We start from the raw sequence: 18,170 nt of genomic DNA on the forward strand, positions 1-18,170 counted from the left end.
TAATGGAACTGTGGGTTTGTACTACCGAAGCATTTATTTCAATTGACTGATTTCCTTATATGAACTGTAACTCGGTGAAGTCTTTGATATTGTTGCATGTTGCTTTTATATTTCTGTTCAGTGTAAATACTGTTTTAGGGCTGTAGGCTAAATATGTATCTGTCAAAGTGCAAGAAAAAAAGTTAACAGTTATGAATGGCAGATCCAGCCTGCACTCTGTGGTCCCTGGGCAGGCAAAGCTCCACTATTTATAATTAGGCCTAGGTCTACAGTTTTAGAGAAGAAAATGATTATAGCCTGTCTGTGCTACAACAACACAGTGCAATGAGGAATGTATTATTGTTATCAAGTGCGTACCCAATTATTGTCCATAGGCTGTAAACTGCAGTTATGTAGGCTAATATGAATAAACTCCCAAATGACCTAGCTAACATTTGTTTTATATTGGATAAAATCCACTGCTTTTATTTTTTTCGGGGAAATGTCTTATTTTGTTTTGCTTTCAATGTTCAGTAGATCTTACACAAAGAAACACTATGACAATTATATATCAAAAACAACGAAATATACATTTATTAAAAGCCGTGGATTTTTGTGCATCCTCTGGTGATTTAGAATATATCATTTTCATAATCATGGCACGCTTTGTCTTAGAGCAGTTGAAGATTGAAAGCAAAAATAATAATAAATACCAAAAATACAAACTGAATATCCACCGAATATCCAAAATAAAACACATTTTACCTTGGTGGTCAAACTCCTCTTTTGTTTCTTGCCAAAATAACTGCATAGGCCTACAGCCTCGGCCTGATAATGCAACTATTTGGATCCATTTTTGTCTATTCTCGACAGTTTAGAAGGTCCAGAAAGGTACATTATCAGGCCACTCATATGGTGTATTTTGTCAGGATGTACTGTATGTAGCCAGCTGTTAAGATATGCCTGCTCCTATAGGGAAATATGGACTTCTCCTTTCCAACCCCCGCCCGTTCTTTATGCTGTAGCCTATTTTACATACCGAGGTAAAGTTGGTTTTATAATCAGACATTCATTCGACATTCGCCAAAAGCCATTTCAAAATGTAAAAATCCATAACTAATTCACTATTTGTCACAGAATCATCAAACTAGATATGATTTATTCTATAAATGCTAGCATACTTTTACAACCTTTGTTTTGCCTAGAAATTCCAGTTTTGACTTGATAGAAATACATAAAATCAATAAAATGCGATTTGAAGTGGTATAAATAACTAATTCACTGGTTGTCACAGAAACATCAAACCAGGTATGATTTATTCTATAAATGTCTAGCATACTTTTACAACGTTTGTTTTGAGGAAAGATTCCAGTTTTGATTTTATAGAAATACATAAAATCTATAAAATGCCATTTAAAGCTATATAAATCAATAACGTTTTCATTGATTATGACATAATCATCAAACTAGTTGTGATTTTTCTATAAATGTCTAGTATACTTTTACAACCTTTGCTTTGAGTAGAAATACATAAAATATCCAATATTACATTTAAAGATGAAGAAATCAATAACTAATTCAGTGATTGTCGCAGAAAAAAAGTGAAAATATGCATTTATTTGCAACAACTTTAAAGACATTTTAATTTCAAGTGCAATTTGTTCTATATGAAGTTAGACAATGTTCACATAAAGTTGTACAATGTTTACAATCTTAAATTGTATGCCAAATCAATGTTTGCATTTTTAGTGCAACAGTTCCACATTTTAAAGTAGTTACAAGGCACACCAGTCCTTTATTTATACGTCTCTAATTTAGCAGCAAAAGGCCCCTTCTAATCATTTTCTATTTTGGCTTTGTTGAAGTCCTTCTTTGTCATCCCCAGACAAGCTGAATGGTATCATCTCCTGAGGTAATAGATTCAACTGTTCAACACTTACAGCCAAATGTTTAATACCCCGGGTATTCTCAGAACACATTCTGGAAGGTCTACAGATTCAGTGGTCACTTTATTAGGTACAACCCCTTTGCATCTGGAACAGCGTAAATTCAAAACTGTTGATGAAACTGGGAAAGGAGATAGACTGTTTAAGTCCAGTTGGAGTTTATTACAGTCAACACAAGTTTTGTAACTTTTCTGAGTTACTAAAGACCATCACAGACTGTGCTGTGGTTTTGCACATTCTAAAGTTCAAACAAACAGGAACAGAATACCTGAATACTTCTCTTCATGCTTTAGTGTCTAGCAAGCCAAGACCATGGGACTTGGTCTATGTAGGAGCAATTTATTTCCGTGACTAGGGGGGTGAACCTAATAAAGTGGCAACTGAGTGTAGATATCACAAACAACTCATTTTGAGCGGTGTCTGTCTGTTATACATTTGATCAATGGGTATAATGGTAAATCTGATCCCCAAGGTCCTCATAGGCTCACTTGGATATATAGAGTTGGAGGTAAAGAAAAAAAATATGAAACGAGGACATTAAAACACTGGCAGAATTCTTTCATCCACATCCATTCACATAAAACACATTTAAAGTATAAATACCTTTCTAAGACCACTGACTTTGGATGTTTTAAAAGGTTTGCAAATACTTCTTTCTGCAAGGAATGTGAATTGAAAGGGATATGATAATACCTATGTAGGTGATGTAGTTTATCCACTGGTATAATGTGTGGTAGTTGCCCACCTCCCTGCTGAATTATGTAGAGCTGATTTGGGCCAGTTTCTTATTTTTTTCCTGATCTTTTGTGAAAAACCAAATTTTCACTTAGGCTTTGTGCTAGCAGTTTAAGAGAGAAAGAGAGCAAACAGCACAGGGACAACCTGGTTGAAGTTCTAGTTTTAAATGGTTAGTGTCAGTAGATTGCAGAGGGGTTCACATACAGTTCAGAGGCAAATCATAATGTATACATTTAGCCCAAAAACAAAACATGTACCATCTACTTCTTATATTAGTGCTTTTTATTTTGTTATCCACCCTCTGGTATCTTTCAATACCCATGCTAATATATATATATATATATATATATATATATATTGTACGTACACTACCGTTCAAAAGTTTCCTTTTTTTTGTCCATTTAAAATAACATCAAATTGATCAGAAATACAGTGTAGACATTGTTACTGTTGTAAATGACAATTGTAGCTGGAAACGGCAGATTTTTTGGATGGAATTTTTACAAAGGCATTCAGAGACCCATTATCAGCAACCATCACTCCTGTGTTCCAATGGCCCGTTGTGTTAGCTAATCCAAGTTTATCATTTTAAAAGGCTATTTGATCATTAGAAAACCCTTTTTCAAGTATGTTAGCACAGCTGAAAACTGTGTTCTGATTGAAGAAGCAATAAAACTGGCCTTCTTTAGACTAGTTGACTATCTGGAGCATCAGCATTTGTGGGTTTGATTACAGGCTCAAAATGGCCTGAGACAAATAACTTTTTTCTGAAACTCGTCAGTCTATTCTTGTTCTGAGAAATGAAGGCTATTCCATGCGAGAAATTGCCAAGAAACTGAAGATCTGGTACAACGCTATGTACAACTCCCTTCACAGAACAGCGCAAACTGGCTTTAACCAGAATAGAAAGAGGAGTGGGAGGCCAACAAGTGCTCAGCATATGTGGGAACTCCTTCAAGACTGTTGGAAAAGCATTCCTTATGAAGCTAGAGAGAATGCCAAGAGTGTGCAAAGTTGACATTTGAAGAATTAAAAAAGTGCAATATATTTAGATTTGTTCATCACTTTTTTGGTTACTACATGATTCCAGATGTATTATTTCATCATTTTGATGTCTTCACTATTATTCGACAATGTAGAACATAGTAAAAATAAAGAAAAACCATTGAATGTGTGTTCAAACTTTTGACTGGTACTGTGTGAATATATACATCTCACAAAAGTAGTGCACTGGGCCATTAATAGTCCTATATTAGCGTTACATTGTAGCCATCTGCAGCACAGGCAAAACTTTTTTTTTAAACAAAATCCCAAACTACTTTTTTTACAGACAAAATCCCCAACTATCTCCTTGTGGAACGTTCATCCGGAACCTCGGACGTAGCTTCTTCCCAAGAGAGAAAGCCAGCAGATCAAGAGAGTTGTGTGGTCTGCAGGGGACGCTGTACTGGTTTCCTGTCCTTCTCTGTGCCAATTGACAGTTTCTGCGGAGCAGAGTGTGGCTGTCGACTGCAGATCACAACCGACGATGGAGACGTAGTCTATTCCCCTGTGTTCATACAGGCTATCAACCCATGCAGACCTTGTGCACATGAGGTCGCGGAGAGGACAGATACAAGCCCGACAACTTCACATGCCCACATGGAATGGTCTTTTAAAATCAGCATAAAAGGTAACAAAATGTAATGCTATGATGTCCTCGTGCAAAATAAGATCTACGTGAATACTATCTTGTTGAGTGCATTGATTACAGTATTGTAGTATGTTATTTGTCGTCATGGTAACTTTATTTCTACATTTTCTTCCAAAACAGGACAGAGTGTTGGGGATGATGAAGTTGACCAAGAAAAGTAATGGATCAAATTTCAGTTTTTCCATCCGCATTGAACTCTTGTAATAAATGCAATTCATCTGAACACTTAACTTTTCTGTTTGTTTTTCAATTAATTGGGTGTATTTATTTGTAAACAGTAACACGACAACTTAAATTTGCATAAATGAAACATTTCCAGATTTGTTTCTCCTCTATTCAGTTGTGAAAATAACGCTTTTCTCAAGAAGGCTTTTTTTATGCTTTACATTTGCAAGTTTGACTGTAAAATACTAAATAATTTTGTTATAAGCCTAAGTTACCAGTCTAGGTTTAGATCATTTGTCAAAAAACAAAGTATTAATAATTGACAACTTTGGGAAAAAGCGGTGGTGTTACAGTACTTGCGGAGAAATCATTACCAGGGACAGCGCCTATTTAGCTAGTGGAGTGACGTGCTAGGACGATTTTTTGGTAGCTGTCTAGTTCCCATTTCTGCCAGAGCTTTTTGTTTTTCTTCATCCGCCACTGAAACAAAATGTCTCAACGGTTCATAACTGATTTTATAAGGGTAATTGATTGCCTGGTTATTTGATTAATTATTTAATGTCATATGAATTCTAATGTAGCGAAAGGCCATTCCATTCCAACCATTATGACTTAGTTACTTCAGAACATTGGTAGGTCCGCGATAGCAACGGAAGTCGACAACTCAGACAACTCAAAATGAGCCGCTATGACCAGTAACCTGTAAACGGATCCTACTCTCCTAGATCGACAGACAAATTTACAATTTGCAAATTCAAGGTCAGTTTTCATATGTCTCGATTGTTATATTTTGCTACAGAGCCATGATCAGTTGAATGAATCTGCCTAATGGGCGATCAATTGTTAGTCTGGGTACTACAGTATAAGTCTGTTTAGCTAGCTATCATTCCACTCATATGCTAAACTGTCATGACACGGAGTACAAGGAGTGGAATGTTAGCTAAACCAGATTTGTACCCAGGCTAATCCGTTGCTACTTTAATGCGATGTTGCATTTACTTTGCGTTTCTTCTTGTTACAGTCCGCCACACACGGCCATGTCTAAACACGTCAAGCCTCTCATCCCAAACGGCCTGATAACCATTCTGTCAGGCTTCAGTCGAGCCTACCTAAGGAAGAGGCCAACTGACCTAGGGCTATTTGCCATGTACTACTGTATGGAACTGCGGAAATACAGAGATGGTATATTAGCTCATCATGGTCCCACAGAGACAAAAATATGACTGATTACGTAGTGTACACTGCATTTTATCATGTATTAAGCGTTCTGTAGAAATACATCTGATCAAGATTTCATTTGTTTTGTAATGCAGAAATAGCAACCTATTCACCAAACAAGCTGGTGAAAGATTTTCATAAACATAGAGGTAAGTCCAGAGATGATGCACCCTGTATTTCTATAGTCGTTAATGCAAACAAAACATATACTTTTGCAGTCACATTCCCAAACATTTCTCCCCCCCCCCCAGCCGAGAGACTCTGTGACAATGCCTATGAAGAGGAACTGTTGAAGTATGGATACAAAGTGACCTCTAAGGAGGATGTGACGTTTAATGCCCTGGAGATCACCTCTCAGGACCTGCAAATACTAGGCAGTAGTGAGAGACAGATCAACAGACGGTACTCAACCACCACTAGCCCATGTGGAGAACAAGTGAACAATATTACAGCTCCATCCGCCATGGACCTGCAGGTGAACCAAACCCTGGGGTCTGCAGCTATGGAGCTAGGGGCACTGGTTGGCAACATTGTACCCACAACATCATCAAGCCCTTTTCAACCAACCAACAATAACGCCAACACCCAACACGTGGCACATGCATCCTCCCAGGCAGTAGCAGGTCTGGCATCCACTGAGAACAAGACTGGTGAAGGTATGTGTGCTGTGAGATTTTGAGGCCCAACTATGTATGGCAAAACCAAATCTGCTTTGCACTAGGGATCTAATGTGTTCCTCTCCCTCCCACTGTTTTCCCCACAGTTGCTTCACCAGTCCAACCTGGCTCAGCAGAGATATTGGCCAGCAGCAGCTGCGAGGCCAGTATTTCTGGACAGGCCTGTGTTCCCCAGCATTACACACCCACCAGCCAGGAGGGGGGGTATGCCTGTGCCGTCATGCCCACAGAGATACCCTGCTACCCCAGATTTCCCCAGAATTACCCGACATACCCTCCACCACCACCCTACCTCCCAGGCTTTCATCCTTATTATTTGGACCTCATGTCTGGCCAATATGTCCAGCCGTCCTGCAGATGCCAGCGATATGGCAGAGTGGTATATCGTCCCCCTGGTCAGCCAGTGCTGCCCCAGTGCCACCATGCCGCTCCACTGCCAGTGCCGCAGTGCACTCACCAGCACCTCAGCCCTTCTGCAAGCTGCATTCAAGTGGCTCCAACCATGGGGCCCTATGGATTGCAGAGCACTTTCTCACGGTGCATCCCTGTGCCTGTCCTCGCCAACCACTTTGGCTCTCTTTACTACAGGCCCAAGCAGAGACCCAGGATGGCCACAGGTGTGCCTGGCTGCAGGAGCGAGTGCCTACCCACATCCAGACGGCTCAACTGCACTTCCTGCAACGTGAGTGACAGCTCTAGCTATGGGCCAGAGCCCGCCGCCCAGGCCTCCTATCATGGAGGACATCGAGGACAGTGTGGGGGTGATGCCATCCATGGACCAGTCCCTGCCGGTGTACTAAGGTCCCTGTATGCCCCTGTGCCGTGCCCCATTGGACTGCAGAGAAGGGATGCCCCGGCTCAGCGACCATGCAGCGCCCCGACTAGGAGGGTTGTTCCATTGACCACGCAGAACCAGAATAGCCCGTTCCCATCCTCATAAGGGACAGGTTTGGAACAAGTTATTCTGTGAATGGATAGCTGCAAATGATTTGATTGAATTTAATCTTATTAAGTCTTCAGTTTGATACAATTTTGCCTTGAAGCTTTTGTTAATTGGTAGTATAATTAAACTAGTGGAAAGTTTTCGTCATGGATATATGAATTTGTAGACACAGAATATTGTTAATCAGAATAAAGATTTCTCAGGTGGCTAAATTGCTGTTATTTTTCTCTTTACAGAATGCCCAGACAGACTGAACGCAAAGTCCTACAACTTTATCATCGATTTTTATGATCAATAAAGTATTTTGCAGATTCGTTTTTAATTATCATTATTGTAAGATTCAAAAGGCACTCGCACATCTGAGCAATCTTGTTGCAGGTGCATGGCAACAGTTGAAACAGGATGAAGGAAAAAAGGAAACCGCACACTGCTCTTGATAGTATCACTGATATTTAATATGCCGATACGTAAGCTTATTAAATATCAGTGATACTATCAAGAGCAGTGTGCGGTTTCCTTTTTTCCTTCATCCAATTATCATTATTGTAGAACTGAAAATAAGTGTTGTATGCTTAAAGAGTGCCAGTTAGAACGACTGTGCTTTATTATGCGTAATTACGTAAGCATTTTCTACTGCTGATATGTTGTGGCATGTTGAATATTTAATTTTGCTGAAATGGATTATAATATTGTTGAAATCTAGGCTGCACAAAATATGAAAATGTTGCATTCCTTTTCAATTTGGCCAATATATTTTTATGAGGTTAGTACCATTGTGACGTCACGCAGCCGCGGAATTTTATATAATGGATTTGAATCGGTCCAATATTGTAGTCCTCGATGTGGCTCAAGAGGAGTTACACCTATCTGCAAAGGTAGGTTTTCACTAACCTAAAAAATATGAATCAATTTCGAATAATCTGACTTGATATCTAGCTACCTAGATAAAAGTCTTAACCAATTAAATTGGTTGCATCCATTTGATTGTACAGTGTACGATAGGCTGAGTAGGATAGCCTGTCTGATTATCAGGTAAACAACTACTGCAGCTAAACCATCAACGACATTTTTCCAGATGGCTTCCAGGAGTACGCCACACTTCAAGCCCCCGTTGACCATCATCATCCCATACGGGCTGAAGAGTTGGCTAGAATGTCTTTGCAGAGCCATATTAATTGAGGGACCAAGGCAGATACCGGAATTTATTGCCGCCTATTGCGGTGAGCTGCTGGAATTTAGAGAACGTAAGTGGTGTGGACTGATGTAGATGCACTCATATACAGTGTTTGCAAAAAAACTAAAAGTAGTTGATGTTTACCGACACACGAATTATTTGAAGTAGCCGAACCGTTTTTTTAGTAGACCCTAATAACATTTAAAGCTAGAATCCTTAGTTGCTACATCCATTTTTGGATTTATAAATGAATGATATATAGGTCTACCCATTGATCTTTGAAGACCATACATGCCCCATGAGCTTAGTTAAACTGTCATACCCCATTAGAACCCCAAATATAAGAGTGTTTTACTCCAATGTTTGTACACAGTGTAAATATGAACAAACACTGGATAGCCTCAAAACATGCTTAAAACTATAATTGTAATATCATGGATGGTCAGACCTGGCATCCATAGCTCTGTCTATGAATTTTTGAGAGTGGTTATATTTTTCCAAGTCCATCCTTCAGCCTTTTACCGAAACAGAGGCATGGCAGCCACTTTGTTATTGTTTCAACTGTGGATTCTAGCTACATTTTGAATTCATGTAGGCTAGGCCTATAGTCTCCAAGCTCATTCTAACATGTTAAAGGCTATCTCTTTAAAGTGGAACAGGCAATTAACTATATTTTCTTTTGCTTCAGGTAATCCTGTGATGGATACCAAGGATGTTACACATCTGTACCAGGAGATAAGGGGTAAGGAATATTCAGCCAGTCATAGTGCGCAATGTTATCTTTAGCATTATCACTACACATTCATTGCATTTAACAATTTCATTAAAGCCCAATGTTTAAAATCAACCTGCCATATAAAATGCTTTCAAATAAATACAGTTGAATGTTTCACACACATGGCTCACAATTTCCGGAATTATTATTCTTTCCATAGAGGCAAATTATGTCAAAGACTGGATAGTATGCCCAGTGCCACAAGCTGCCATAGACTGCTGCCTGGCTGAGGAGACCCTGTCAGTCAGCCAGAGGACCAATCCAAGGTCGGCCCAGGAGTTCAAGGTCCCCTCCAGCGAGCCGGTGGGTTGGCCAGATAGGCAGGTTCAGTCTCTGAGCAGTCCCCCTGGAGAAACCCACCATAGAACCCACCCTGGAGATGGACCTCAGTCCAGCCCAGCCGACCTTGGAGGTCAACCCAGCCCAGCTGTGGAAGAGGAGGCCCAGGCCCGGCCAGGCTCTGCTGTGCAGTCAGTCATGTTCCAGAGAGCTCCATCATTGGACAGTCTACTGGAGGCCAACCACTCTCAAGTCTTGATCAGCGCTCCAACCGATGACGTCATCATCGTCCACTCTGCGAACCTTCAGGAGACCATTGTCTTCCGAAGCGACAGTCGGACATATTCAGGTCTATCTCCCCGAGGTAGTTTGACCAGGATTCCTTCGGTTGGTGAGGTTGTTAAGATTGGGGTGAATGACACAACAGAGGTGATGTCTGATGTGGTGGTGTTCCACCAAGTGCCCTCAGTGGAAAACCTGCATTGCACGCCGTCTGCCTTGAGTAATACCTCTTTAGCTGCTGAGGAAACAGTGGATCAGGTGATGAGAGGCAGAGACGTCTTACTGGAGAATGTGGTGTCTGGCTCGCCATCCATTAAAATGGTGGCTTCAGCTGCAGCTTTGCAGCAGGCAGACACAGAGAAATTATCCTCCTCAGAGATAGTGGGAGTCGGCGCAGCACGGAGAGTGTCCTCAGTCAGGATACCCAGTAGAGAGGAGAGTGTGGGGAGAACAGTTGAGACACTAAAGAGATACACATCTCCACAAATATCTCTTCTGTCAGGTATAATATTAATCTATACTCAAAAATGTATTGCCAGTTTGGTACAAACTGTTTAGGGACAATGTATTACAAGATGTATAGTAATGTTTAAATCCTTTGCAATTGCATCCTCTCTATCCTCACAGCTCATTCTGCTGAATATCTAAAGGCTACATACAAGCCATCCACCTCCAGCCTTGCCAGGGTTTCCTCTGCACCTTGTGGTGAGAGAGAGGCAGCGGCAACTATTTCACCTAAATCCAGTCTGGCCAGGGTTTCCTCTGTCTCTACTGGTGAGAGAGCAGCAGAACCAGCCTGTAAAGAAGTCTTCTCTAATGTGGAGGAGACTTACACATTACCATCGACAGAGGACCTACTGGTGTCTTCAACTAGTTCAGTTGGTAGAATTTCACCAGAGGTGTCTGCAATATATTCCGAAAGTGTTTTATCAGGAAGAGCTTTCTCTGAACCAGAAATAGTTGGTGCAGCACACAGAGTGTCCTCAGCCAGGATACCCAGTAGAGAGGAAAGTGTGGGGAGAACACCAGAGACACCAGAGAGATGCACATCTCCCAGAGAATCTACACAGGCATATTTTGTGTCAGGTAACGAAAATGTCTCTATATCACAGTTCTGGAAAAAGGAAAATTGTTTAAAAATGCATTATAGATGTTCTATATTCTCTGTTGATTTGAAAAGTAATGTCTGTGTTTTATAGACTCTCCAGTGATGTTTGAAGAAGATGACTGGTGTGTAATCACCACTCACTCTGCTTCAATGAAGAAAGCTGTCAAATTGGGCCACTCAGAAAATATCTCTCCTATTACTTCACCCAGCATAGACCTGGCCTGGGAGGAGCTTCTGCAGACATCAGCATCCGTCGTGGATAAAGTAGCCCTCAAGGCTTTCGAGATTGTGAACCAAATATTACAATGCTCAGGGATGGAGATATCTGAATTGGCCTCATCCAACCCTGTGGTTGTGTCTCAGTCTCTTAACACTCTCTCTTATAAGGATCTCTCTCACTCGCCTTCAGCTGTGGAGGAATTCTCTACTGCCACAGCAAGACGCTCAGAAGGTGACATCACTGAAAGAGCTCCCTCTGAAACAGCAGTAGAGGGAGAAGCAATCTCTGTTAGGGAGATTACACCAGCAGTGTCTGCAAGGTGTTCTGCCAGTAATGTATCAGAAATAGTTCCCATTGAAACAGTAGTTTTGGGAGCAGCAGTACCATCAATGGAGGAGCTATCAGAGTCACCAACTGCATTTGCCTTTGTGGGTGAGGCTTCACCAGCAGTGTCTGCCAATGATGTATTAGAAAGAGCTCCCTCTGAAACTGCCGTAGTGGGAGCAGAGCTACCAGAGAGACACACAACTCCGAAAGTATCTCCACAAACATCATTTGTGTCAGGTATGAGTCACTTCTTATCTAAAGGTTGACTTACTGTGTACAGTACAAGCCCATGCTACTTTATGATAATGATGTAAAAGGAACAGTCCCCTACTTTATTTAGGTTTGTTTTATTGTGTCTCTCTCCACAGCTTATTCTGATGAATTGCTGAATGCTACAAACCTGTCACTTCAATCCAGCCTGGCCAGGATTCCCTCTGGATATATCAGTGAAGATGTGTCACCAGCAGTGTCTGCAGTATGTCCTGCTAGTGACTTACCAGAACGAGCTTCCTCTGAAACCACAGTAATGGAGTCAGCACCCAGAGTGATCCACTCTGCACCATCAATGGAAGAGCTACTGGTTTTACCAACTTCTGTTGATGGGTTTTCACCAGCAGTGTCTGCAAGATCTTCAAGAGGTACTTTGTCAAAAAGAGCTCCCTCAGAAACAGCAGTTGAGGGGGTAAGATATTCTGAAAGCGGTTTATCAGGGAGCGCTTTCTCTGAAACAGAGCTAGTTGATGCAGCACTGAGAGTGTCCTCAGTCAGGATACCCAGTAGAGAGGAGAGTGTGGGGAGAACAGCAGAGACACCAGAGAGACACACATCTCCCAGAGTATCTCCACAGACATTTTCAGAGTCAGGTACAGAATTCATCCAACTCTGTGATATACTACTAATAAGGTCCATGTCACTAATTCAGGTAAAATGTTAAAGAAAATGTCAGGATAGCATCACAACATACAAAAAAAACCCCTGCATTTCCTCAACTCATGCTGACGTTACTCCAACAGCTACAGGCTTGTCATCTAAGCCAGGGCCCCCTCTGAGTGATTGTCCAACAGAGTCAGGCTCTTTGGAAGTCATCTTTAATATGGAGAAGACTTATACAACACCATCTATGGGGGAGATTGTTCCTCCAACTCCTGCTGGGGATGGCATTTCTGCCTCTACTGGTGAAAGAGCAGCAGAATCAGCTTCTAGAGAACTGTTGTATATGGACGAGACGTATAAACCACCATCAATGGCAGACCTACCAGGATCCCCAGGTGCTGTTGGAGGCATTTCACCAGCAGTGTCTGCTGGATGTTCACAAAGTGACATGGCAGAAAAAGCTCCCTCAGAAACAGCAGTAGGCAGACGCACATCTTCCAGAGTACCTCCTAAAGTTCCTCCACAAACATCCTGGAGCTCAGGTACAGTTTTCAAATATATTGAATGAAATATAAGGTTGGTTGTCATGTTAGTAGTCTGGGTGAAGTTAATTTTAAAATACCACAGCGTACTCATATAATGTAATCTGGTCTGTCTTTTCACAACCCATGTTGATGTTACTCCAACAGCTACAGGCTTGGCATCTAAGTCCAGTTTGGCCAGGGTTCCCTCTGTGTCTCTCAGTGATGGTGCAAAAGAACCAGCTCAGATAGACAAAACACTGTCAATGGAGGAGCTACTGGCATCTCCATTGTCTTCTCAGTGGGCAATGTCACCAGCCGGTTCTGAAAGAGTGTCCTCAGTCAGGATACCCAGTAGAGAGGAGAGTGTGGGGAGAACAGCAGAGACACCAGAGAGGTGCACATCTCCTGGAGCTTCTCCAAGAGTTTCTCCACAAACCTCTCTTGTCTCAGGTACAATTGTCATCCATACACTAAAGAATGCTCTAATAATAAGCTACTAATACAGCATTTTTTAGGTAAAAGATAAAATGTATACACTATATACCTGATTTTGTATCTGCATCCACAGCTCATGTTGTTAAATCTCTGTCTGGTACAGATATTTCTCAACAATCCAGTCTGCCTAGGATTCCCTCTGCACCATCAATAGACAGATACACATCTCCCAGAGTTTCTCAAAGAGTTTCTCCACAATCCAGTCTGGCCAGGATTCCCTCTGCACCATCAATGGAGGAGCTACTGGTGTCTCCATCTGCTTCTGTTGGTAGAATTTCTACAGCAGTTTCAAGACGATCTTTAAGAAGTAGTTTGTCAGAAAGAGCTCCTTCTGAAACAGTCATAAGATATTCTGAAAGCGTTTTATCAGGAAGAGCTCTCTCTAAAACAGAACTAGTCGATGCAGCCCAGAGAGGGTCCCCAGTCAGGATACCCAGTAGACAGGAGAGTGTGGGGAGAACAGCAGAGACACCAGAGAGACACACATCTCCCAGAGTATCACCAAGAGTTTCTCCAAGAGTTTCTCCACAAACCTCTCGTACATTGGGTACAATTGTCATCCATATTTCTGAGGAATGCTCTACTAATAAGCTACTAATAAGACATTTTGAGGAAAGAATTGTAAAACTTGTAAGGCACATTTTTTACAGTATGTGCCTGATTTTGTATCTGCATCCACAGCTCATGTTGGTGAATCTCTGTCTGGTACAGATATTTCTCAACAATCCAGTCTGCCTAGGATTCCCTCTGCACCATCAATGGACAGATACACATCTCCCAAAGTTTCTCAAAGAGTTTCTCCACAATCCAGTCTGGCCAGGCTTCCCTCTACACCATCAATGAAGGAGCTACTGTTGTCTCCATCTGCTTCTGTTGGTATAATTTCACCAGCAGTTTCAAGAAAACCTTCAGAAACAGCTCCTTCTGAAACAGTCATACGATATTTTGAAAGTGATTTATCAGGAAGAGCTTTCTCTGAAACAGAGCTAGTTGATGCTGCACTGAGAGTGTCCTCAGTCAGGATACCCAGTAGAGAGGAGAGTGTGGGGAGAACAGCAGAGACACCAGAGAGACACACATCTCCCAGAGTATCACCAAGAGCTTCTCCAAGAGTTTCTCCACAAACATCTCTTCTATCAGGTACAATTTGTAGAATTGTCTACAAATTGTTTGGCTGAAATGTTTACAGTATGTGACAAATGTATGCACGCATGACTGTAAGTCTCTTTGGATAAAAGCGTCTGCTAAATGACATTTTATTATTTGTATCTTCATCCACAGCTCAAGTTGGTGAATCTCTGTCTGGTACAGACATTGCACCACAATCCAGTCTGCCCGGGATTCCATATGCATCATCAATAGAGGAGCTACTGATGTCTCTAACTGCTTCTGTTGAAAGAATTTCACCTGCAGTTTCAAGATCTTCAAGAAGTAGTTTGTTAGAAAGTGCTTCCTCTGAAAAAGCAACAATTAAAGCAGTATACAGAGAAGAGAGTGTGGAGAGAACAGCAGAAACAACAGAGAGTCACACAACTCAACAAGTGTCTTTCAGAGCACCTTTGGCAACATCTAAGACAAGAGTATTTTCTGATGTGGCAATTTTGTACAGACCATCCATTGCTGAAGGCCTTTGTCTTGAGGTCTTGGACATGGAGTCTGACCAGGTGAAAACACCAATGAGTGACATCACTGCACAAGCTCTGTCTCACACTGCAGCAATGGAAACAGCTCAGGATACAGTCAGGATACCCAGTAGAAAGGAGAGTGCAAGGAGAGCAGCAGAAACACAAACATATTTTGCATCAGGCAAGTATCAAGAGTAATACATTACTGAAATATTAGCAACGAAAACCAACATATTTTCTAAAGATTTCGCTTCCCAATCTCATAGGATTATTGGACAACAGTACACAAGTTTCAGGAACTTCAGTCCGCCTTCATGAAGAGGTGACTGCCCACCCTACAGAAGTGCAGCAGGGGACCCTGCAACTTGGAATTCCTCTAGGAGTTTCTCTAGGCAATATGGTTGGGCCTCAAAACACACGGTCACAGAGTGTACAGACTGGACCAGGTACATTTTCCCTCAGAATTCAACTTTGATAATTGTTTTGAAGACATTTAGGGATTTCCCCTCCAATGCCAAAGTATTCACACCCCTCAACCTTTTCCACATTTTGTTGTGTTACAGCTTGAATATAAAATAGATACAATTCTGATTGTTTGTCACTGGCCTACACACAATACCCCATAATGTCAAAGTGGAATTATGTTTTTACACATTTTTACAAATTAATGAAAAATGAAAAGCTAAAATGTTTTAAGTCAATAAGTATTCATCCCCTTTGTTATGTCAAGCCTAAATAAGTTCAGGAGTAAAAATGTGCTGAATAAGTCATATAATAAGTTGCATGGACTGTGTGTGCAATAATAGTGTTTAACATGATTTTTGAATGACTACCTCATCCCTGTACAACACACATACAATTATCTGTAAGACCCTCAGTCGAGCAGTGATTTTCAAACACAGATTCAAGCACAAAGACCAGGGAGGTTTTCCAATGCCTCGCAAAGAAGGGCACCTATTGGTAGAGGGGTAAAAAAAACAAAGCAGACATTGAATATCGCTTTGAGCATGGTGAGGTTATTAATTACACTTTGGATGGTGTATCAATACATACAGGTGTTCTCCCTACTCCGTTGCCGGAGAGGAAGGAAACTGTTACTGAGTTTAATGGCTGTGATAGGAGAAAACTGAGGATTAATCAACAACATTGTAGTTACTCCACATTACTAACCTAAATGACACTGAAAAGAAGGAAACTTGTACAGAATACAAATATTTCAAAACATGCATCCTGTTTGCAATAAGGCACTAAAGCAAAACTGCAAAAAAATTGGCTAAGAAATTAACTTTATGTCCTCAATACAAAGCATTATGTTTGGGGCAAATTCAACACATCACTGAGTATCACTCTTCATATTGTCAAGCATGGTGGTGGCTGCATCATGTTATGGAAATTCTTGTCATCGGCAAGGACTAGGGAGTTTTTTTTAGGATAAAATAAATGGAATAGAGCTAACCTAGAGGAAAACCTGGTTCTTCTTTCCAACAGACACTGGGAGACAAATCCACTTTTCAGCAGGACAGTAACCTAAAAGATAAGGCCAACTATACACTGGAGTTACTTACCAAGATGACATTGAATGTTCCTGAGTGTCCTAGTTACAGTTTTGACTTAAATCATCTTGAAAATCTATGGCAAGACTTGAAAATGGCTGTCTAGCAATGATCAACAATCAACTTGACACAGAGCTTGAAGAATATTTTTTTCAATGTGCAAATATTGTACAATCCAGGTGTGCAAAGGTCTTAGAGACATACCCAGAAAGACTCACAAATGTAATTGCTGCCAAAAGTGATTGTAACATGTATTGACTCAGAGTTGTGAATACAGATATTTCTGTATTTGATTTTCAATACATTTGCAAAAATGTCTGAAAACATGTTTTCACTTTGTCATTATGGGGTATTGTGTGTAGATGGGTGAGAAAAAAATTATATTTAATCAATTTTGAATTCAGGCTGTAACACAAAAAAATATATAATAAATCACGGGGTATTAATACTTTCTGAATTCTTTGTATGTGTGGATTTTGACATTTTCAACTTTGTTGCATTCTATTGTCATTTTAGATTATCATGGCCCGCCCTCGCATAGCGTTCCTATTGAAGCAGGACGTGTCAGTCCTGATGCTCAGCCTGCCTTCGAGAATTTCACCAATCAGGTCTGGACACTATACCACTTGGCCAATGAGACGGAGGAGGGCACACTGTCCACTAACACTATCTCCCAGCCTCCGTTCAATGGAAGTGCTTTCATTCGCAACTTTGGGTCTGGACATGTGTTACTGGCAGAGAGGTGCCCTTCCCCTCAACAGTCTGACCCCCAGTCCTGGTGTGGCCGACCCAGACAACAGCCCCAGCCACCACCTTTCCCGATGTACCCAATAAGGGCCTTCACACCCAGGTCACAGAGCACAACCCTTCGCCCTCCACCCCAGCATCCAACTATCCTCAACCTGGAGATCAGCATCCCCAACTACTTCCTGTTCCTGGATGGCAACCAGGTGTCCCTGAGCCAGAGCGCTCGTAGTGTTCCGACTGCAATGTTTTCCAGGTCGAGATCTGCTGTGGTCAGGGCGGATGACCCCCAGGGGGACCTGTCCTTCTCCGTTCCAATGGAGATGGTAAACGGAGGTTCCAGTCGGGACGGTCAGGCCCAGTTCCTGCAGGTCATCAGTGATGAAGGAAATACTGTTTACTCCCCCGCTCTCATACGCATTGTCACCTCTGAACCCACAGAGAAAGAGGACCAGAAAGGATCCAGGAGGTGGCCAACTAGTGCCCCATTTAATTGGTAGGGGACTGTTGTCTAGTATCAATAAACATGTGTGCATATCATTTAAAACGTTCTCCCTCTTCATTAAATAAACACATGTTTTAAGTGAGACTTTAGGCTAGTCTGAAGCTGAAAAAGTAAAGAAATTCACAAGCTAAACAAGGCCTAACTTCAACCATCCCACTGGGCACAGACATCAATTCAACATCTATTCCATGTTGGTCAATGAAATGACGTGGAAACAACGTTGATTCAACCAGTGTGTGCCCCGAGGAATGTTAGTATTATGCGGGGAATTCAATTCACAATTTACGTAATGCTTCAGGGAAATGCAGATAGGGTGGTGGAAATAAG

At 41.4% G+C, this 18,170-nt stretch overlaps 3 protein-coding genes across 4 annotated transcripts; all 3 read left to right on the plus strand.

The window, feature by feature from the left end:
- Window positions 1–4,936: 4,936 nt before the first annotated feature.
- On the plus strand, window positions 4,937–7,673 carry LOC115157110 (uncharacterized). The gene is made up of 6 exons (XM_029705055.1): window positions 4,937–5,280; window positions 5,543–5,703; window positions 5,835–5,888; window positions 5,991–6,395; window positions 6,503–7,363; window positions 7,596–7,673. Exons 2-5 carry the CDS (start codon window positions 5,559–5,561, stop codon window positions 7,354–7,356), a joined length of 1,458 nt encoding a protein of 485 aa, XP_029560915.1. The 5' UTR covers window positions 4,937–5,280; window positions 5,543–5,558; the 3' UTR covers window positions 7,357–7,363; window positions 7,596–7,673.
- A 507-nt stretch (window positions 7,674–8,180) lies between these two features.
- On the plus strand, window positions 8,181–14,569 carry LOC115157750 (mucin-12-like). Its single transcript, XM_029706189.1, has 12 exons — window positions 8,181–8,234; window positions 8,435–8,603; window positions 9,222–9,275; window positions 9,469–10,371; window positions 10,497–10,955; window positions 11,069–11,761; window positions 11,893–12,387; window positions 12,538–12,939; window positions 13,087–13,371; window positions 13,490–13,963; window positions 14,098–14,269; window positions 14,557–14,569. The coding sequence occupies exons 2-12, from the start codon at window positions 8,435–8,437 to the stop codon at window positions 14,567–14,569; spliced, it is 4,119 nt and encodes a 1,372-aa protein (XP_029562049.1). The 5' UTR covers window positions 8,181–8,234.
- LOC115157111 (uncharacterized) lies at window positions 14,282–17,878 on the plus strand. Of its 2 annotated transcripts, XM_029705056.1 has the most exons (4): window positions 14,283–14,556; window positions 14,698–15,222; window positions 15,308–15,487; window positions 17,111–17,878. In XM_029705056.1, exons 2-4 carry the CDS (start codon window positions 14,790–14,792, stop codon window positions 17,836–17,838), a joined length of 1,341 nt encoding a protein of 446 aa, XP_029560916.1. In that variant the 5' UTR covers window positions 14,283–14,556; window positions 14,698–14,789; the 3' UTR covers window positions 17,839–17,878. The 2 variants fall into 2 exon arrangements, with proteins under 2 accessions (XP_029560917.1, XP_029560916.1); XM_029705057.1 differs by having other exon boundaries at window positions 14,282–14,556; window positions 14,698–15,487.
- The last annotated feature ends 292 nt before the right edge of the window (window positions 17,879–18,170 follow it).

The sequence above is a fragment of the Salmo trutta genome, chromosome 21 (genome assembly GCF_901001165.1).
Source record: "Salmo trutta chromosome 21, fSalTru1.1, whole genome shotgun sequence".
NCBI lineage: Eukaryota > Metazoa > Chordata > Actinopteri > Salmoniformes > Salmonidae > Salmo > Salmo trutta.

Coding starts and splice junctions, on each gene's coding strand:
- LOC115157110 (XM_029705055.1), top strand. CDS start 5,559: ATGTCTAAACACGTCAAGCCTCTCATCCCAAACGGCCTGATAACCATT. Junction 5,889..5,990: donor AGATTTTCATAAACATAGAG/GTAAGTCCAGAG, acceptor CCCCCCCCCCAG/CCGAGAGACTCTGTGACAAT. Junction 6,396..6,502: donor TGAGAACAAGACTGGTGAAG/GTATGTGTGCTG, acceptor TTTTCCCCACAG/TTGCTTCACCAGTCCAACCT.
- LOC115157750 (XM_029706189.1), top strand. CDS start 8,435: ATGGCTTCCAGGAGTACGCCACACTTCAAGCCCCCGTTGACCATCATC. Junction 8,604..9,221: donor GCTGCTGGAATTTAGAGAAC/GTAAGTGGTGTG, acceptor CTTTTGCTTCAG/GTAATCCTGTGATGGATACC. Junction 12,940..13,086: donor ACAAACATCCTGGAGCTCAG/GTACAGTTTTCA, acceptor TTACTCCAACAG/CTACAGGCTTGGCATCTAAG.
- LOC115157111 (XM_029705056.1), top strand. CDS start 14,790: ATGTCTCTAACTGCTTCTGTTGAAAGAATTTCACCTGCAGTTTCAAGA. Junction 15,223..15,307: donor ACAAACATATTTTGCATCAG/GCAAGTATCAAG, acceptor CCAATCTCATAG/GATTATTGGACAACAGTACA. Junction 15,488..17,110: donor GAGTGTACAGACTGGACCAG/GTACATTTTCCC, acceptor TTGTCATTTTAG/ATTATCATGGCCCGCCCTCG.